General features: G+C 34.6%; 1 protein-coding gene across 1 annotated transcript in view; it reads right to left on the bottom strand.

Annotated features, from left to right (window-relative positions):
* Window positions 1-16447: 16447 nt before the first annotated feature.
* LOC139761338 (proton-coupled folate transporter-like) overlaps window positions 16448-19955 on the bottom strand; it is a 50153-nt gene continuing 46645 nt past the window's right edge. Inside the window, exons 9-10 of the mRNA XM_071685406.1 lie at window positions 18355-18511; window positions 16448-17963 (exon numbers count right to left, since the gene is read on the bottom strand). Coding sequence (XP_071541507.1) covers window positions 17759-17963; window positions 18355-18511 — 362 coding nt within the window. The 3' untranslated portion in view covers window positions 16448-17758. The remainder of the gene's footprint in view (window positions 17964-18354; window positions 18512-19955) is intronic.

Genomic DNA, 19955 nt, shown 5'->3' with positions numbered 1-19955 from the left:
GTAGGAGGGGAAGTTGGGTTGTCTGGAGGGTTTTGGGATTGGTATTATGGTGTTTTGTTCAGTGGAAGTGATTGTCCATTCATGATGACTGGAAGGTGTAAGCTGGATTCATGTCTGTCAAGGGTTAAAAGAGTCCATGGCTATGCTGCTATTTCCAGTAATTAGGAAATGAAGACTCCTTTGGAGTGAGAAGTTACTTGGCAGACTGTACTCCCATTGATACAGCTTTGCCAAAGGAGACTTTCTTCTCGTGGTTAATCTTATCTAGGTGGAGGTAAATGCAAGAGTCTTGGAGAGAGGGATGAGTATATAATGTGTAGGTGATGAGTGGTTCTGGGTAGTGAGTCAGTTGCTGTTGGCATAGCACTAGTGGCAGATTCAATAGATAAACTGCAAAAGGTGGTACCTTAGTTTGGAAGGATTTGAAAGGGGGAATTTGAGAGTAAATGTGAATCGAAGTAAGGTTATTAGATTTAGGAGTGCAAAGGGATAGGCTAGTTGGGGGATGAGTTTGATGAAGAAAATTTTGGGAAAGTAAAGTGTTTTAGATACCTGGGAGTGAACATCGCAGCAAATAGAACCATGGAAGCAAAGCCAGTCATAGGGTAGTTAAAGGGGCAAAGGTCATGGAAGCAATGCAGAATGTGTAGGAAGACAGGTTGTTATCTGTTGTTGTTGCTTGAATAGCATCATGGTACTGTGATATGAGTTCGTCTTTGCATAATAGGACTTACAATGTAATCTGCTGTATGTATCTATGTATGTTACTTCCTGTATTTTCATGATTAACTGGGAATATTATGTTCGGGTTTTTCATTGCAATGGTATTTCTTAATTATAAAGAGAGGGTTAACCATTTGCTGTGGTAGCAACTAGGAAATAGCACTGTTGAAAAAATGCTTTTAAGTCGTCTTAGAAAAACAGAAAAGGTAAACATTTTCAGTGGCAGAGGCAAGAGTAGAATATCATGTACATAGACATGTAGACATGGAATGTGAATTACAAAAATACTAGATTTCATTCAGTTACCAACAATCTAGGAAAATGAAATATTAGTACTAAAAAAGATAACACTTTTAATGTAAAAAAACTTAAGACAAATTTACTCATTTGATTCTATATATAATGATATTTGTTATGAAGTAATCATGATCACATTATGTTGACAAACTAAGGGAAAATATTGTCCAATTTCACTCGTTCATAGGATATTTTTTACCATCTTCCATTAAGGTTCAGGCAGCACTTAGTTCAAGAAACAATATTCGTAGGACAATACAAAAGATTTCTCACATATCTTTAAAGCAAACTGACAATCACAGTAATTTGTGATTCCTGTATGGAGTAATACAAAGCAAAGCCAAGCTCAAGAATATTTATAATGTACTGAATTACATATAGGATTATTTAGCAGAAAGAAAGCTGAAAACAATATAATGCATGATATGTCAATATTCACACTCTCTAAACTAGTATGATATACAGCAGAAGTAAACAATGGTATACTCAAAACACTTTTAAAGAAGTACTATTATCTATGTAATATAGTAAACGGCAATGGAGATAGATAAATAGAAAATTATAATGAGGTATCCATATAATGCACACACAAAATTATGAACACTCAAGTTATCTACAGTTGAAAATTGGCATTTCTCTGTCAACTGCACAATCTTGACGATTCATCACAAAGAAATGTCAGTGGGAAATTCTCCTGTACTTTTCTTATAGACAGATATTTTCTTGTGATGGTACCTAGGCAAGTAAAACCTGGTGTACCATTTTCTTAACACTGCTTGCCTTTCCTACTTAACTGAGGAAGCATCAAGGGAAGATGACAGAGCCTTTAAGGATCCTCACTTGGCTCCTTATTCTATTCCTACTTCAGAGAAACCAATAACGTAGAAGTAGAGGACTTCCATCCCTCCTATTCCACACCTATTTGCCTTCTACAAGAGAAGTCTTTCTCCCATCTCACGGGCTAAATTCTACTCTGTAGCTAGACAGTTGTGTGTAAGAATTTCCTCCTCTGTAATTTTCCCTTAATTCTTACTTCCTTTACCACTATCAAGTAAATCAATCATGGCCTTCATCTAATCAGGTAAAATCATTAATCCATAATATCACATATTTTCTGAATCCATTCAACAAGACCACCTCCACTTTCCACTGTATTATTCATGACTTCATATGTATCCCTACTTTTCTACATTCATGGCACATTTTTTAAATTACCGCTATTCTTATCTATTTTTTTATTCTATACCTTTTCTCCTTACCTAGTTTGCACCCTATCTCTAATCCTTTCTATACTAATAACAGCATTTCTTTCCATATCATCCATAATCAGTTCTTTACAGAACTCTTTCCACCTCGTACAAATTCTATAATTTGTCCACAAAGTTAGTTATTTCCCTCTAAATTTTCAATCATCCTTCTTCTTTGACTCACACCTGCTTTTCTTTCATTCACATCACTGAACTTTTTCACCCATGTATTCATGTATTAATAGTCTACACTTAGTGATCTCCATATAGCAGGTAATATATCGAAAATCCTTGCTTATTAAAATCCTAAACTAAAATCTGTGGATCAGCAAATGCAAGATTACTGTCAACTGGAAACATGAGCTTCCAGAGTTGGCTGCTTTGCTTACTGTGTCTTCACTATAAATTTACATACACCTCTCCATGCCAGGAAAAGGCCAGTATGCAATTTCACTTATCTATGTTGTATATTGTGACGGCAGTTTTCAAAAGTATGGGATGGGTTTCAGTTAAGCGAAGTAAGTGCCAGGTCAGGTGGAACATTCTGTCATAGTCCAGCCCAAGACCAGGGCCCAAGGGAGACATCTCAGGCCTTGGTGTTACTGTTGAGGCTGGGCAATTAAATTACACCTCCTTTATTCCCAATATTTTTTTGGAAAAATATTTCAGTCATTTGTCCTTGTTTTCACTTTGAATGTCACCTGAATTTTGTCTAAATTCTACAATACTACTGGGGTCTATAACAATGCAGTCAAAACACCTGAGCTCAAGAGGTATTTTCTGCAATTTAAGAGGGTCATGAGTATGGAAATAATTAATATGGCAAGAGCATGTTCAAGCAAGAAAAAATATGTATATGTATATACATGTGTATGTGGGTGGATTGGGCCATTCTTTCATCTGTTTTCTTGCACTTCCTCGTTAAAACGGGAAATCGCAATTAAGTATGATAAATATGAAATATTTATATTTATTTATTTATTTTGCTTTGTCGCTGTCTCCCGCGTTTGTGAGGTAGCGCAAGGAAACAGACAAAAGAATGGCCCAACCCACCCACACATATATATGTATATATATTTTCTAGAAAAGTTGAAGTAATGAATTCCAAATGTCAAAATGATTTACAGTAAAATATTCATATCTGTGATTAAAATCCATTAAAGTAGCCAAGCCTTGTACAAGATGCTGGGTTCCTTTACGAAAACAGTAAAATTATTAAAGACATCACAATCTTCTCCCAATACACTCTGGATTGTCAAACAGTTCTACATACAACATAAACAAAGGAAGAAACTCCCAGCAGGTTAATAATGTCATAAGCTTGTTTTCAAAACAAGCTCATGGGAAATATTCCTAATTTCAAAAATTTATGAAAAGCAACTATTGGCATGACAGCATGAAAATATATATGACAATTAACACTGCTGGAAGCAAAAAGATATTTACTGTAATATCCCAGCATCCACAAAATGTGCTAACAACGATTCAAGTATTCAAAATTTTAAAAAGTGAAACAAAGGTAAGAAACGGTATAACTATGTTATTTCTGGTAACAAAAACTTCCTGAAGAAAGAATATGGCACAAGCATTATTCACTCATTAGTGTAATAAGACCTAGCTTTTTTTAAAAGAGTTCTGCAAAAGATATCATATATATATATATACATATATATATATATATATATATATATATATATATATATATATATATATACAACAATGTTGTATGGTTGCGAGGCGTGGGCTATGGATAGAGTTGTGCACAGGAGGATGGATGTGCTGGAAATGAGATGTTTGAGGACAATGTGTGGTGTGAGGTGGTTTGATCGAGTAAGTAACGTAAGGGTAAGAGAGATGTGTGGAAATAAAAAGAGCGTGGTTGAGAGAGCAGAAGAGGGTGTTTTGAAATGGTTTGGGCACATGGAGAGAATGAGTGAGGAAAGATTGACCAAGAGGATATATGTGTCGGAGGTGGAGGGAACGAGGAGAAGAGGGAGACCAAATTGGAGGTGGAAAGATGGAGTGAAAAAGATTTTGTGTGATCGGGGCCTGAACATGCAGGAGGGTGAAAGGAGGGCAAGGAATAGAGTGAATTGGAGCGATGTGGTACACCGGGGTTGACGTGCTGTCAGTGGATTGAATCAAGGCATGTGAAGCGTCTGGGGTAAACCATGGAAAGCTGTGTAGGTATGTATATCTGCGTGTGTGGACGTATGTATATACATGTGTATGGGGGTGGGTTGGGCCATTTCTTTCATCTGTTTCCTTGCGCTACCTCGCAAATGCAGGAGACAGCGGCAAAAAAAAAAAAAAAAAAAAAAAATATATATATATATATATATATATATATATATATATATATATATATATATATATATATATGAAGATTTTGGAAATTTTTACCAGCAATGAAATGTAACTTTTTTTTCTAAATTGTGATTATTATAATTACTTACTGAAACTAGTACAAGGGAAGTATGGAGGAATGATCCTAGGAAAAATAAGCAAAAGGGTTAAGTTCATGAGGTGCAAATAGCAGAGCATTGCCCAAGCAATTTCTGAATTGGCAGATGGAGAATATCATTTGAGATTACTCTTGCATTCCTAGTCTTAATATTAGGTGCAAAAATGGGTTTTAAAGAACTTGTTCATTCCTTTAATCATTGCAATACTGAATCTACTTTTAATGATAGATTATGGAATGTGCAGATTTGTCATCATGCAATATCAATAATCTTTCTTTTTAAAGCAAACTCTGTTCTTTCTATTTTCCAGGCAAATGTTACCAAATTACTAATAATATTATTGTCCTACAATAATAACAAGAAATCTACATTAAAAAAAAGGTGTACAGCACAGTATATATGTTTCACTAACTGCTAACTAAACAATAAAATCAACACATTTTATGAAATAAATTTTGAGCTTTTTTTATTGAAAATACAAACGAAAGCTATTCATACTGTAATCTAATATATGCTATTGCTGTGATGCTAGTTTATCACTTTGTATTTCAATCATAAAGTCTCATACACAACACATGTTTGAGCTTTTAGCATTGTGTTAGGTGCTGTTAACTAGTGCAGTGTGTGTATCTGACCTTATAACTCTGGAATGAAAAACTTTCACAAAGACATATATATCTAAGAAAAATATATTTCACAGATAAAACTAATAAATTCATATGGCATTATATTTTTGTTAACCATTAAACTGTGCTGCACATCAAAAGATGTATGAAATTACCCATCACAGTTTGAACTGCCAGCCTCTATAGAGTGCCTATAGGGAAGTCAGGCGATGATGCTGACCACAGCTAGATAAATACGATGTTCCTCATTTACCTACACATCCTCATTGAGAATGTATATAAATCCCTTTGGCGTGATGCCAGATTTACATGCCTGCTAGTCATTTTTAGAATATACGAAACAAATTCTATAATACTGTGGTTAATATCTTACTTAAAAATACAGTTATCTGCTCCTGTAATAATACAGATAAAGTTTTGCTTGTGTTAATGATATGAAACAAATTCACATAACATATATAAAAACAGATATCTGTAAAAAATACTTAAATGATAGCTATGTTTTATGTGAAATCATTCCCCTTAAAAAGATCATTACATGTGTAATGTGATTAGGTGTTAATAGCATGAAATCACACTTGGAGAAAACCAAAATTATCATATATTCATGTATATAGAGCAAATCTACACTGCCAACCTTCCCCATGCAAACATAGAGGAAATTATACAATTATTTTGGTATTTTCTTCATTAGTGTAGGGTACATACATACTCTGTGAGGAAACAAACCCATTAAATGTTTCCTATTGTGCACTAGGTGAGGGTAATTTTTGAGGAACTGCACAGTTACAGGTTAATAAAGTGAAGTAGACTGATGCTTAGTCTAGAATGGAAAAATGGAAAACAGAGTTAACTATTAAATAACAAGAAACATCAGCCAATCTGTAATAATTTCAGAAATGAAAAGAATGAATAGAGCAATTTCAATCTAACATAAACCAGTTCACAGTCATTTTAAAGAAAATTAATCACCAATCAATGTCCAGTCATTCATCACAGCTACTAGTGATCTTAGCCATAAGAATGGAATAAGAGAAAACAAATCTTTCCCTGAAGCCATATAGTTAAATACAATTTCTTTGATGTGTTTCTGTTACAGCACATGCACAGTGCCAGCTTAAGTATTAAAAAATTTTGAACAATACTTATACTTAAAAATTCAGCTATGATTTAACGACAACAATAAATTGGAATGAGATCCCCAAGTCTGGCACCCATTAAAATATTTATTGCTTCTGTGTTATCAATGCTATTTCTCATGGTTAAATCAGCTAGACAAACGATGCTATTCCAGACTTTAAGAAATAGAAATGTCATGTCCACTACTTGCAAATTTCAAGAAGTACCAAAAAATAAAACAATATATTCAAATTCCTGTTTGGTAACTGATACATATGCATCTGAAACTCTAACTATAACCACTGAAAGGTGCAATACTCCTCTGTGTGCCAGAAATGCTAAATATATTGAATGTATAATGGAAAACTGTTCATACAATCATCTTCATTTTGAAAAACTTCAAAATTTATTTTCTTGTCTAAATCTCTGGACTTATCTTAACATCCATCTTCTGTCTGTTCAGTTTTACCTTCCTAGCAGTTGGATTTAAAGTCTGATGACAATCTGACTGACCAAAATTCCTAGCTGAAAACAAACTGTTTTAAGAGATTAGATATACAAACTGTCCATAATTAGCTCAAAACTTTATAGGCATACTTTAAATGTACCCCTTTTGATGATTTTAAAACACTGATTTTACAGACATTTGAAACAGAGATATTGTTATAAAAAGTAAATAATAAATATGTGTACAGTATGTGTAAACCAAACTAAGTGAATGGAATGTAATACATTATGAATATGTGTGCAGTATGTGTAAACCAAATTAACTAGATGGAAAGTATTTAATCAAAATAACTATAATTCTATGCATCACTTCTCACTTCCATAAGCCAGCACAGCCAAAATGGGAAGGGTTAGCTCAGCTCGAGGATTAACATAGCTACCTGCTCATAATCCCTTTGAGATTATCATCTCAACCATACCTGATCCTAAGACTATACAAAAGTCTCATGAATCATACCATTAATTTCATAAGCATTTTAAACCAAACCAAGCTAGCAATGCATAAAACCAATGTGTAAATCAATTACACCTTGAGCAAGACATTCTAAAAAATCTGTGATTCTACATCAATACAGACTCATATCTATAACTATAAGCCAAACGAGCTTGAATTACCATAAACAGCCACGAGTTCCTACTGTTTTTCAAACATGTCTTTAAAACTATCCATGTAACAGATAATCAGTCTGACTTCCATCCAGTTACTAATTTGAAGTCAAAACCAAAAATGATGACAGATAGAAAAAGGCTTCATGGTAGAACACAAGTAATCTGCTTATAAGATCAAAGATCCACAGAAGTTACGAAATTCTTAATTGCACATTTCCTTTCTTGAACACAAGTGACCTATAAAAAGCAAGATTAATTCATGTTTTGCATATATTAAGCATTTGATTTTAAAAAGAGATAGCATTAACCAATGTCCTTGGCACATTACAAGCTTACAGAAGATAAAAGAAGTAACAGTGTGTAGATATGGTGTTTTCTGATCATACAAAGTGGTAGATTATTATGAGGTCTGGTTATAAGGACTTCGAAAAATTCCTCTTGAGTACTAAGTTGTCCTATATCACATTCCCAAGAACCAGTGGTATATAAAAGAGAATTTGAGCGCAAAAGAAATTAAAATACACAAATTGTCCATTAGTCTACTTCGAACATAAATAAAACAATAGTTTGTCTGACTAAGATCATTTACAGAAAAGGAACACACACATTGACATTTCCTCTGCCTAAGACTATTTAGTGGTGATTAAAAGACTTCGTGACTGATATTTTGTTTACCTGTAATAATGTTCAGGCTAAAAAGGCTTATCATTTATACTCATTCTTGTAATTTCTGCTTCTATCATTTAACAAAATAATCTAAATTTAAACTTTCAGAAAGTACTAATTACTGCATCTATGCCAAGGACATATTAAACAGAAAAAAATCTCACATTGCAGTGAACAACTCATGCACTTTCCTTGTACTTCTGGGTAATGTTTATTGGGTTTAACCAACACCTATATTTTAATTATTTTTCACATTCATTGCAGCTCAGACACAAAGGAAAGCCAACTAAAAATATGTATCTCTAACTGGCTATATTTTGTAATCTGTCACAGTACAATTCTTATAAATGTAACTGTTGTGAAGTTAAGTTTAATCATAAGCGTATCAACCATCTACTGGGCAATGCATCACTGCTTCAAGCATTTGTCAATACTGAGATATGAATGTCCTATGACAAAACATGTATGCCATGTAATGCATATACAGCAGTGTAACATCACCTGTATATGATCTTGCATTTGCCAGACTCATGCAATGCCAAATGTGGGAATTTGCTGGCCCCATGAGTGTAAAACTCACTTCGAATACTATAAATATATATAATTACAAACAGGAACAATAAATGCTTTCAAAATTCAGTTTGAGTGTCTTAAACTTTGGGAGTTTAACTGGGCTTTCAGGTTCAAGTCAAAAGCACTCTCCCCCTCATTTCCTTTACAATTAGAGATGTTTGTGTGTAACATAGATGTTCCAAAGCACTGTGCTCCTTTAACAGTCTATAATGATAAGTTTTAAACAATAGCAAAGATGAAACAAAATCATAAACCACTGATTGCAGTCAGCATTGGCTTTGAAACAGGTATATCTTCAGTTTGTTTTACTTTAGGCCATTCATATTCATGATGCCTAGGTCCTGTAATTTAGGTTTTGCTACAGTCTCTGACTTAATAAGAGATTTTTATAATTCTCCTTCTGCGAACAAATTTTAATAAGCATGAGGAGCAGATTAAAATATGACAGATAAACTTCAGCCAGTACTATAATCAGCATTTGTACTGGGAGATGTATGAAATTTTGATAGAACTTTCCAGCTGGTGAAACAAGAGTTAATAAAGTTTTACCTACCCAATTGTGATCTATTGCTAAGATTAAGAGGCAGTTTACAACTTCTTAAGCTAAAATGCAGTTCTCTTAAACTTATGTGTTCTCCAGTTCAATGATATTAGTTGGAAAGACATTTTGTACTAGCATCCTAAAAATATTGACGAATTCTAACTTAAAAGTAATCTCCATAAAATTTTATTATTAACCTAAAACCTAAAAATGGCCTATATCTACACTTATGTTTACAATACCATATAGCCCACAGAACACAAATTTTAATACTGATTTGATTCTAGATTACAAAATGCCACTAAATATCTAGGGTGTATTAGCCGAGGGATGACAAGGATGGTGACAAGCTAAATGTATGTTTAAAAGTTTTATACACTGCATTTTTTTTCCAAGAAAATATAATGACCAGTATTAAAATAAAAAACTGAAAAGTCTTGTTTCTAATCCCAAGACCAATCAAGATTGGCAAAGTATCATTCACTACAGTGTGCTCAACCAGTACAATAAATCCATGCCCTATGCTAACCCTTCTCATATACAATAATGCAACTCCACATACTGAAGGTCATCATAAAATACATATTATCACTATTTAAACAGTCCATGATTACTATGATTTAACATACAGTTAGAATTAAGGGTCATGCAAAGTCCTGGGACACAAAAGGACTATGTTCCTGTTCAAATGAAGCTTAGTATACAAGAAGAGCTAATAAAGTTTCTGTAAAATTCTTGAAGAAGCAGAACTATGTATGTGTTATTGATACATTCTATTTTCTCATTAATCTTCATACATTTCCCAAACCTACTTTTAGACGGAAAACTTAATAAAACCTTCCCCCACACAAAATTTCAATTTGTGGAATCTTAATGTAACATAATTTATAAAATTGGGAACTTGTTCACTTACCAGATGGCTAAGCCTCACTAAAACAGAACTGAAATCTTCAACTTATAATAAATTTATGCCTGTTTAAAATATTAGACAGGAACCTCTGCAAACACTGCACTAGAGTTACATTCTGCCAGTGGCCTGTTAAGGGTGAGGCACTAAAGGCTAAGAAGCAGGCATTGGAGTTCTTTGGTTATGGAAACCCTGTTGCTGTGGCCACCCCTCTGAAGGAGTTCCAATTGGAACAGGCATCAGAGATATAGATAGGCAGACTATCTAGAAACTAAAATCTTTGCCTGGCTATCTATCTGTCTATTATCAATGCTTCATAGCCCCTGAAACGCCATTCAACTCACCAAGAACTTTCACAATTATTAAAGTGCTTCTTAATAATTTACTTAATACACTTTGTTGCTTTCTCAACTGAGACCAATGTCTCCAATCATTCCACTTCCTTGCACAAATGGCTTCCATTGCATTCGATCCCAAATCATTCCTCTAACATTTTTCTAAAATATCTGTATCTTTAATCAGGTTTTGTGCTATGGCATAGTCAGAATAAAATACTTTTACCCCTTCAGTGTAAGACAATGTAATAAACCAGTGAAAAATTCTGAACAAAGCTCTTGCATATGGCTTCACATTAGTATCCTTGCTTTCCTTATACGTGAATATGTATGTGACACTACTCCTGTCATTTGCCATAATGCAATGACGTCGCAATCATGCTTAGGAACCTCAGTGAAGTGACAGGAGAGGTAGTGTACAGTTTGAAATCCATCATACCCATAGGTAAAAGTAATTTTGTGGTATGACTATACATCTATCTATCTATTCTTTGGTCTATCTCTCCTCTCATCTTTATCCATTCTGCTGTACTACAATATATCTTCTTGAAGCCAATTATCTGTCATGCATACTGCATAACTATACCATCCTAAAAGACAATAATTATCTATGCACCTGTCCGATGACATTTTCATGTCACATAACCTCATAACGTTTCTTGATTCTATCTGTGCTCCTAATTCAAACTTCACTATGCACATTATCCAATTATACTAAATTATCTTTAAACTGTCCATAAAAAGTGCTGAAATGAGTACTCTTCATGTATGCATCTTGCAAACTGTAACTCTATACTTAGTATTTTTCCATTCACAAGAGCTTTCACTGCACCAATAATTTTCCCTCTTTGCAAGACTCAACTTTCAACTTCAGCCTTCCCACTAACATCCTTACAAAACTTTACTCCCAAATATTCAAACTTATCCACAACTTCTAACTCTTCATGGTAAAGTCTGATCTTGCAAACTCTATGCTCAGTTTTTCCATTTGCAAAGCTCTCAGTGCAGCTCCAATTTCCTTCCTTTTATGATCGTACTTTCAAAAGGCATTGAATGGTGTGTGCCATTACTATTTGTGTGTTACAGGAGAAGAGTTTTACACTTGTGTTGTCCAATCACTTAACTATGCATATATGTACCATGTCATTTACTTCTATGTATGTGTGCACACACATGCCCTAGCCTATGACAGGTATCCCTAAGGGAAAATGAATAGCTGGGTGGACTGTGGACTGGCTGCTGTGACTAGAATTCGAACCTGTGGTTTGATCCAAGGTAAACTAAGCATGTACGATGGTTAGTAATGCTAAGTGCTAAACCACGGAAGGTGCTTTGTTTTATGTTCTGGAGGTTTCAACCCTAAAATGACTTTCTGGTACAGTTAAATGATCTCTTTGCACTTTTACTGTGCTCTTTTTATATGCACAGAAACTTTGATATCGTAATAATGAAATAAAAAATGCAATTTACATCAAGGTGTGGGAGGAGAAAGTGTGTGATGTACAAGTGAGACTTCCTTATGTTTTACTGGCAGATTAAGAATCAATATACAGGGGGCTTTTAGGGATGGGTTTATGATAAAACAGAATTGAGAAATAATTTTTTGTCATTTATGTTCCTGTAGTCAATCTGTCAAAGTTTACAAACCTGTCATTATTAAATAACTGTAAATGTCAAGATTACTGGAAAAAAAGGTGTCAAAAGTGCAACTTATTGCAAAGATACAAAGAAAAGCTGTAAATCAACTAACTACTATAGTTATATTAGTGAACGTAATTAATCTGCTTGAAAAGGGAAAGACACAAATTTTCCACTCTTAAGACTTCTTACATAAACAGCAAGAACAACAGGTAAATTAATGAAAAGATTAAAAGCCACCTTTATGGAGCTACAATAGTTATGGTTATGATGAAAAGCTAATTCAGACTGAGTGATGCCAAGGATACATATCAGTTAACATAAAGAGATGCATAGAAAAAATAAATGAAAAAAAAAAGGACAATGAAAGTGATAAGCACAAAGCTCCCATTGATATAACCATAAAAATTATTGATGAAAATAAGCTAGAGAATACAGGCTCTACTGATGAGTCTTCATTGGCTAAATATTACTGTCCATTTGTATACAGCTTTGTATTTCAATCTATCATCTGCCATAGGATCTTTATGACCATTCCACCCTAAAACACTTTCATCCATGCATCAATCCAGTGACTTCACACCACAAAACATACTCAAATCTTCATTCTATCTTTTCAAATCCACATATACTTTGTAAGACATCCATCTCTACTTATATTTTGAACCAGTCCTAATAAAAACTTGGGTTTCATTTTAGTGTACAGCAGTAACTAAATAACTCTTTCCTCTCCCTGAAAATATTCCTTAAGCAGTGACAGCTAGTCTCTGGTAAGTGTTGAAAATATTTTTATTTCTGTGCTGTATAATTACTACCTTTATTGATATTCCATTATATTTCTATCAAAACATCATTAAATATTTGTTATATGTGTTCATAAAGGGTATTGTTCATTATCTGTCATAACAAAAAAAATCATAACTTCTAGCAGCAAGGATTTATCCCATTTTCATCTTTAGGCAAGATAATAAGAAGTTTTACTGACTTCCTGTGATTTAACCATTATTATTTCTTCAGGAATGGATCTCCAATTATATTAGGGAAGTCTAATGGAAAGAACGTTTCACTTACTGAATTTTCACCTAACAGTCAACTTTTTGGGAACACATCTACGCTCTCAACATAGGGGATAGGTGTACAAACAATTCAGTTTTGCTTTAATATTCGCACAATATGGATGGGTTTTTCTACGTTGAAAGTTCTTGTCTTGGAAAAAGCCCTCACTGACTTAAGCCCTTAAATGAAATATAAAAACAGCTGATAAATGGATAAAAAAGTAATGATAAAAGAAAAATAATGTATGTCTTAGAGGAAGCAAAGAACCTGCCTCTAGAAAAGTCAGGTCATGGGTATTAAGAAAGATACAATAGGTAGGGTTCCAAAGCTTAAGGGTGTATGGAAAGAAATGACATTATAACAACTATAAATGAGTATTTAAGGTATTAAGTATTGCTCAAATCAATAAATAATACAACTTAACAATCCCTTAAGATAAACTTTCCTTGTCGACCTTATTCTGTAATAAAGTCTACAGGAATACAACCTAAACGAAGAACAATTCTTTGGTTATATAATCATTTGCATTTCTTACGAAAAAAGACATGCATATTATGTTTCTTTGGTAAAACATCGTACTGAAGCTTTGATAAGTGGTTGCTTTTTTCTGATAAACATGTGAACACAGTATTGGTAACATAAAAGACAAACTGTTTACAAAAGTGATACAGTAATCCTATTTGTTAGTAACTTAGAAATTTTCCACGAAAAGAAAGCACAAGAAACTTATCAGATTTCAGCTCAGGCTTACAGTTTCAACCTACCTCTGCTATCAAGTTTATCAAGATTATGGCGAATGCTTGGAAAGGTTAAACATCAAAATATAATTTGAAGTTAGCTGACAAAAGCTTTACATCAAGAGGAGCTTATGAACTGGTAATGCAAATCAAGATAAATTCTGCAAACCTGAAAAGTGTGGCAGTGAATGGGAAGCAGTAATATTATAAACCTCAGTGAATTTACAACTGACAAGCATTATATATATATATATAAGAGAGATGTGTGGAAATAAAAAGAGCGTGGTTGAGAGAGCAGAAGAGGGTGTTTTGAAATGGTTTGGGCACATGGAGAGAATGAGTGAGGAAAGATTGACCAAGAGGATATATGTGTTGGAGGTGGAGGGAACAAGGAGAAGTGGGAGACCAAATTGGAGGTGGAAAGATGGAGTGAAAAAGATTTTGTGTGATCAGGGCCTGAAAATGCAGGAGGGTGAAAGGAGGGCAAGGAATAGAGTGAATTGGATCGATGTGGTATACCGGGGTTGACGTGCTGTCAGTGGGTTGAATCAGGGCATGTGAAGCGTCTGGGGTAAACCATGGAAAGCTGTGTAGGTATGTATATTTGCGTGTGTGGACGTATGTATATACATGTGTATGGGGGTGGGTTGGGCCATTTCTTTCGTCTGTTTCCTTGCGCTACCTCGCAAACGCGGGAGACAGTGACAAAGCAAAAAAAAAAAAAAAAAAAATTTATACTAAATCGCCGTCTCCCGCGTTAGAGAGGTGGCGCAGGGAAATAGATGAGGGCGTGGCCCAGCCCACCCACGCACACGTTTATATGCTATGGTTTCGGTGCATTATTACATGACAGCTAGAGAATGAGTGTGAACGAATGAGGCCTTTGTTGTCTTTTCCTAGCGCTACCTCGCGCACATGCGCAGGAAGGGGGGTGTTATTTCATGTGTGGCGGGGTGGCGATGGGAATAAATAAAGGCAGCAAGTATGAATTATGTACATGTGTATATATGTTTATGTCTGTGTATGTATATATATATATGTACACGTTGAAATGTATATGTCTGTACATGTGCGTGTGTGGACGTGTATGTATATAAATGTGTATGGGGGTGGGCTGGGCCATTCTTTCGTCTGTTTCCTTGTGCTACCTCGCTTACATGGGAGACAGCGACAAAGTATAATAAAAAAAAAAAAGAGAAGTTACAAAGAAAGGGGCCAAGTGAGACTTTTTCCCCTCTTAGGCTCTGTCATCTGTTCTTGATGCTACCTTGCTTGCATGGGATATGGTGAATATTTTTTTGGGGAAGGATATATATATATATATATATATATATATATATATATATATATATTATCCCTGGGGATAGGGGAGAAAGAATTCTTCCCACGTATTCCCTGCGTGTCGTAGAAGGCGACTAAAAGGGAAGGGAGCGGGGGGCTGGAAATCCTCCCCTCTCGTTTTTCATTTTCCAAAAGAAGGAAGAGAGAAGGGGGCCAAGTGAGGATGTTCCCTCAAAGGCCCAGTCCTCTGTTCTTAACGCTACCTCGCTAATGCGGGAAATAGCGAATAGTATGAAAAAAAAAAAAATATATATATATATATATATATATATATATATATATATATATATATATATATATATATATATTATCCCTGGGGATAGGGGAGAAAGAATTCTTCCCACGTATTCCCTGCGTGTCGTAGAAGGCGACTAAAAGGGAAGGGAGCGGGGGGCTGGAAATCCTCCCCTCTCGTTTTTCATTTTCCAAAAGAAGGAAGAGAGAAGGGGGCCAAGTGAGGATGTTCCCTCAAAGGCCCAGTCCTCTGTTCTTAACGCTACCTCGCTAATGCGGGAAATAGCGAATAGTATGAAAAAAAAAAAAAATATATATATATATATATATATATATATTATCCCTGGGGATAGGGGAGAAAGAATTCTTCCCATGTATTCCCTGCGTGTCGTAGAAGGCGACTAAAAGGGAAGGGAGCGGGGGGCTGGAAATCCTCCCCTCTCGTTTTTCATTTTCCAAAAGAAGGAAGAGAGAAGGGGGCCAAGTGAGGATGTTCCCTCAAAGGCCCAGTCCTCTGTTCTTAACGCTACCTCGCTAATGCGGGAAATAGCGAATAGTATGAAAAAAAAAAAAAAATATATATATATATATATATATATATATATATATATATATATATATATATATATATATATATATATATATATTCTGTTCATTTATGATAATGGAACAAATTCATAAGATGCAAAATACCCTAGCACTCACAGCAGTGAAAAGCTGCACTGATTTGTTTGTAAGCAAATGACACCAGGTAAGTTCCTGGAGTATGAAGAACACTTTATAATAAGTGGCAAACTTTAGTTTCTGGAAAAAGAAACTTCCTGAAAAAGAGACTTCCATCCAATATCATTTCTCAACCTCAAAACAACCTTGTTCATCCTGAAAAACAAACCACAACACAAATAGATAATGAGTGCACTTACAATTATCTCAAGGCTCAAGTTGGTAAAATTTTATGTTATTACATCAGTTATTAGCAAGCTCTTTCCATTACACTTAAGAGTTAAAGTGGAAAATTTTCATATATTCAAGTATTTTTCAGATATAAATTACAATACTTACATGTATGTGGAAACACAAAATATGAAGCCACAGTATAGAGTAAATTATCATATATGCTATCCACCATCAAATTATTGCCAATATTCATGGGAGACCAAATTTACTAACAACAGGAGAATTATTAGAACTTAAATTACAGTACAAATAAAGTGCTTAAATAACTGCTTTTAAGCAAACTGAAAAAATTAGAGCATCTATTACAACATAATTTTAAGTCAGGTGTGCAAAATCAAATCCTAAGAAAGGTGTATGGCTGTATGCAGGTGACCCAGCCTCTCTAAATGAGAAAAAGAGCTGACAATAATAGAGGATAGATATCAGTCTTGATAAGGCTTAGATCAATACACCTGTAATTTGACAAGAATGGACAAAGATACACTGCAAGTGACTATTTTTCTTCCCACTTTCTAAGTTTCCTTATACTCTGTACTGTAAAGTATAATAAATACAACGATGTACATTATCATGCCTATATACTAAAAAATTAAAAGCAAATTTGACTTGAAGTAATAAAACATCCAAACTATGTTATTTAAGGCAGTTTACACATATGTGGTATGTGCATAAAAATGGTGAAACAACATTAATGAATGAATGGAGACAGAATCTGCCTCTTTCACGAAATATGATGCAAAAAACGTTTTTCTTATAAAATCTTGGTGCTTCTAACCAGCTACAGATGACCTAGAAAAAAGTATTTACATATAAGCAAAGCCTGTTGTAAATCAATGGCATTAGTTCAGTACAATTACTACACTAAAATTAGACCTGCATCATTTCTTTGATAACTATCTCTGTCTAGCTTATTCCATTCATACAAGCTTTTAATTCATTCTTTGTGTTTCTCACTCTTCCACTGATAAAATGATATCACTGAACTAGGTGAAAAAAGTCCAATTATCACTTAACTGACCCATGACAAAATGGTACATAGTTAGAGACCACTATGAAAAAAGGCATTATTCTCAGTTATGCTCTGCCATCATGCCAACAGGCAATATTCTCATTTATGCTCTTCCATTCCTTATGCCAGATTGGATGTTTTCTATAACCTTTACCAGAGATCATAACTTTGTTATACACTGTTATCTGTGATAGGGATATTTTCTCCACCATCAGCAACCACCTCCTGAGTTTCCTCCTGAGATGGGGTGGCCTCTTCTTCAACTGCAGATGATGGATGCCTCTCTTGTTCCTCATCTTCAAACTCCTCTCTAGCCTCTTCAGCTAATTCTACAGAGTCGTACTTACTAAACTTGTGAAGAGCTTTGTGAAGGGCACTGAAATGACATTCAGATTAAAGAGGAACATTTCAGAGAGCAACAGTCTTTAAAGGCCATAATTTCAATATATTTCCTTAATAATTTCCTTGTGGATTAAGGCCATACATTCAATATACTTCCCTTATATTTTTTTTGTGGAATAGTGCTATTTTTTCAGAAAATTTAATATTAATAACAATATGCCTCACGAAAACACAGCTGCACTACAGTACTACAACTCAGTGCAACACATTTAATTCAGAATCATTCATACTTTTGCTTGTAATTTTTCAGCTGGTCTTGCAGTGAAAGAAGCAAGGATAGTCTCTCCAATTCATTACCTAATAGTATAAAAACACATCAATATATTTTAAAGAAGACTGTGGTATACTACAGTGAACTTACTCACCTGAGGATAACAATAGGGATTATGAGAAGCCCAACAGCCATCAGAAATGTGAGTCCCCGAAATATGTGCCGTGTAGCAGGATAGATACTGTTGAACAGTCCTGATGCAACCAGTGCACAAGCATTTTCCAGCAGAGCTACACAGGCAAACATTTTCCCTGAAAGATCCAAAAGATATAACATGAGTAATTCTTGACAAAATCAGTGAAATTTGAGAATTTAATGTTCATACCTTTTTCTTACAAACCACTGGATGCATAAGTATGCATGGTACACTTAATATTTATAGTTAAAAGTTTGTCTGGATTATCATTATTGATATCATTATTATCATTATGGGGAGAAAGAATACTTCCCACGTACTCCCTGCATGTTGTAGAAGGTGACTAAAAGGGGAGGGAGTGGGGGCTGAAAATCCTTCCCTCCTCATTTTTTAATTTTCCAAAAGAAGGAAGAGAGAAGGGGGCTGAGAGAGGATATTCCCTCTAAGACTTAGTCCTCTGTTCTTAATATGGGAAATGGCAAATATGTATGAAAAAAACACTATCACTACTATTATTAGGGACAGTAGATTGAAAAGTGTGATGGATACCAGAAAATAAGGGCATGAATGATTGAATAAATAATACAAACAATTCACTATCACACACTGCTTATTTTTAATACCAATGATTTGTTCTGCACAGGGTGTGTGTGTGTGTATGTGTGTGTGTGTGTGTGTGTGTGTGTGTGTGTGTGTGTGTGTGTGTGTGTGTACGTGTGTATATGTGTGTGTGTGTGTGTGTGTTTGTGTGTGTGAGTCACATACACACATGCTGAATGGCCAAGGTCCTGCTTTCAATGCATTGCAAATTCAAAACTTTCTGCCAGTCAAGCTCAGGTGTGGCTGGAATCTGTTGATGTTGTTTATTCAATATCTATATCTTATTTTTCGTCAACAAAAGGTGGTGAAGGGTGTCACATTAGGTACTCAAACTAATGTAAATGATTAAGCAAGAGAAGCTGTGACACTGTGAATAAAGGATGATCTACTTATAAAGACCATCAATTACCAGTGTGTTATTGCAAGAATATGCACTGAGAAAAAAAAGAGGAGGTTAAGGATGATTTCTATAGAGAACCTGAAAGAGCAATAATGGGGATAAGCATAGGGATAAACTCAGTTTAATTGGTGATTGGAATGGATGAGTCAGGAGCAGAGAGGTGAAGTGACTGATAGGTGGTTATGAGATTCCCCATGTATAAATAGAAGTGGTGGAAGAATAAGTGACCTGTGTTCATCAGTAGTCATGATTATTGCAAATACATGTTAACAATAAAAATTTTCATAACATCATATACATACATTAAGGATACAAGGAGGGGGGTACAAGCTGAATGATGATTCAGGAATGATGAAAAATACAGGTAGCAAGGACGATGTGCAGTCTAGGAGAGGATTGAGATGGGGTTTCTCAGATCATAGTAATGTATAAATTAGCCTTTTACTGTTGATAATGTAACAACGCACCAGTGAAAAGATTAACCAAAAGGTGAGGAAGAAAAGTGTAAAAATATAAACTTCTAAGGGAAGTTGAATGAAAAACTGGCGAAATAATAAAC

The sequence above is a fragment of the Panulirus ornatus genome, chromosome 40 (assembly GCF_036320965.1).
Source record: "Panulirus ornatus isolate Po-2019 chromosome 40, ASM3632096v1, whole genome shotgun sequence".
Classification (NCBI taxonomy): Eukaryota; Metazoa; Arthropoda; class Malacostraca; order Decapoda; family Palinuridae; genus Panulirus; species Panulirus ornatus.
This window is presented reverse-complemented; position numbering and strand designations above follow the sequence as displayed.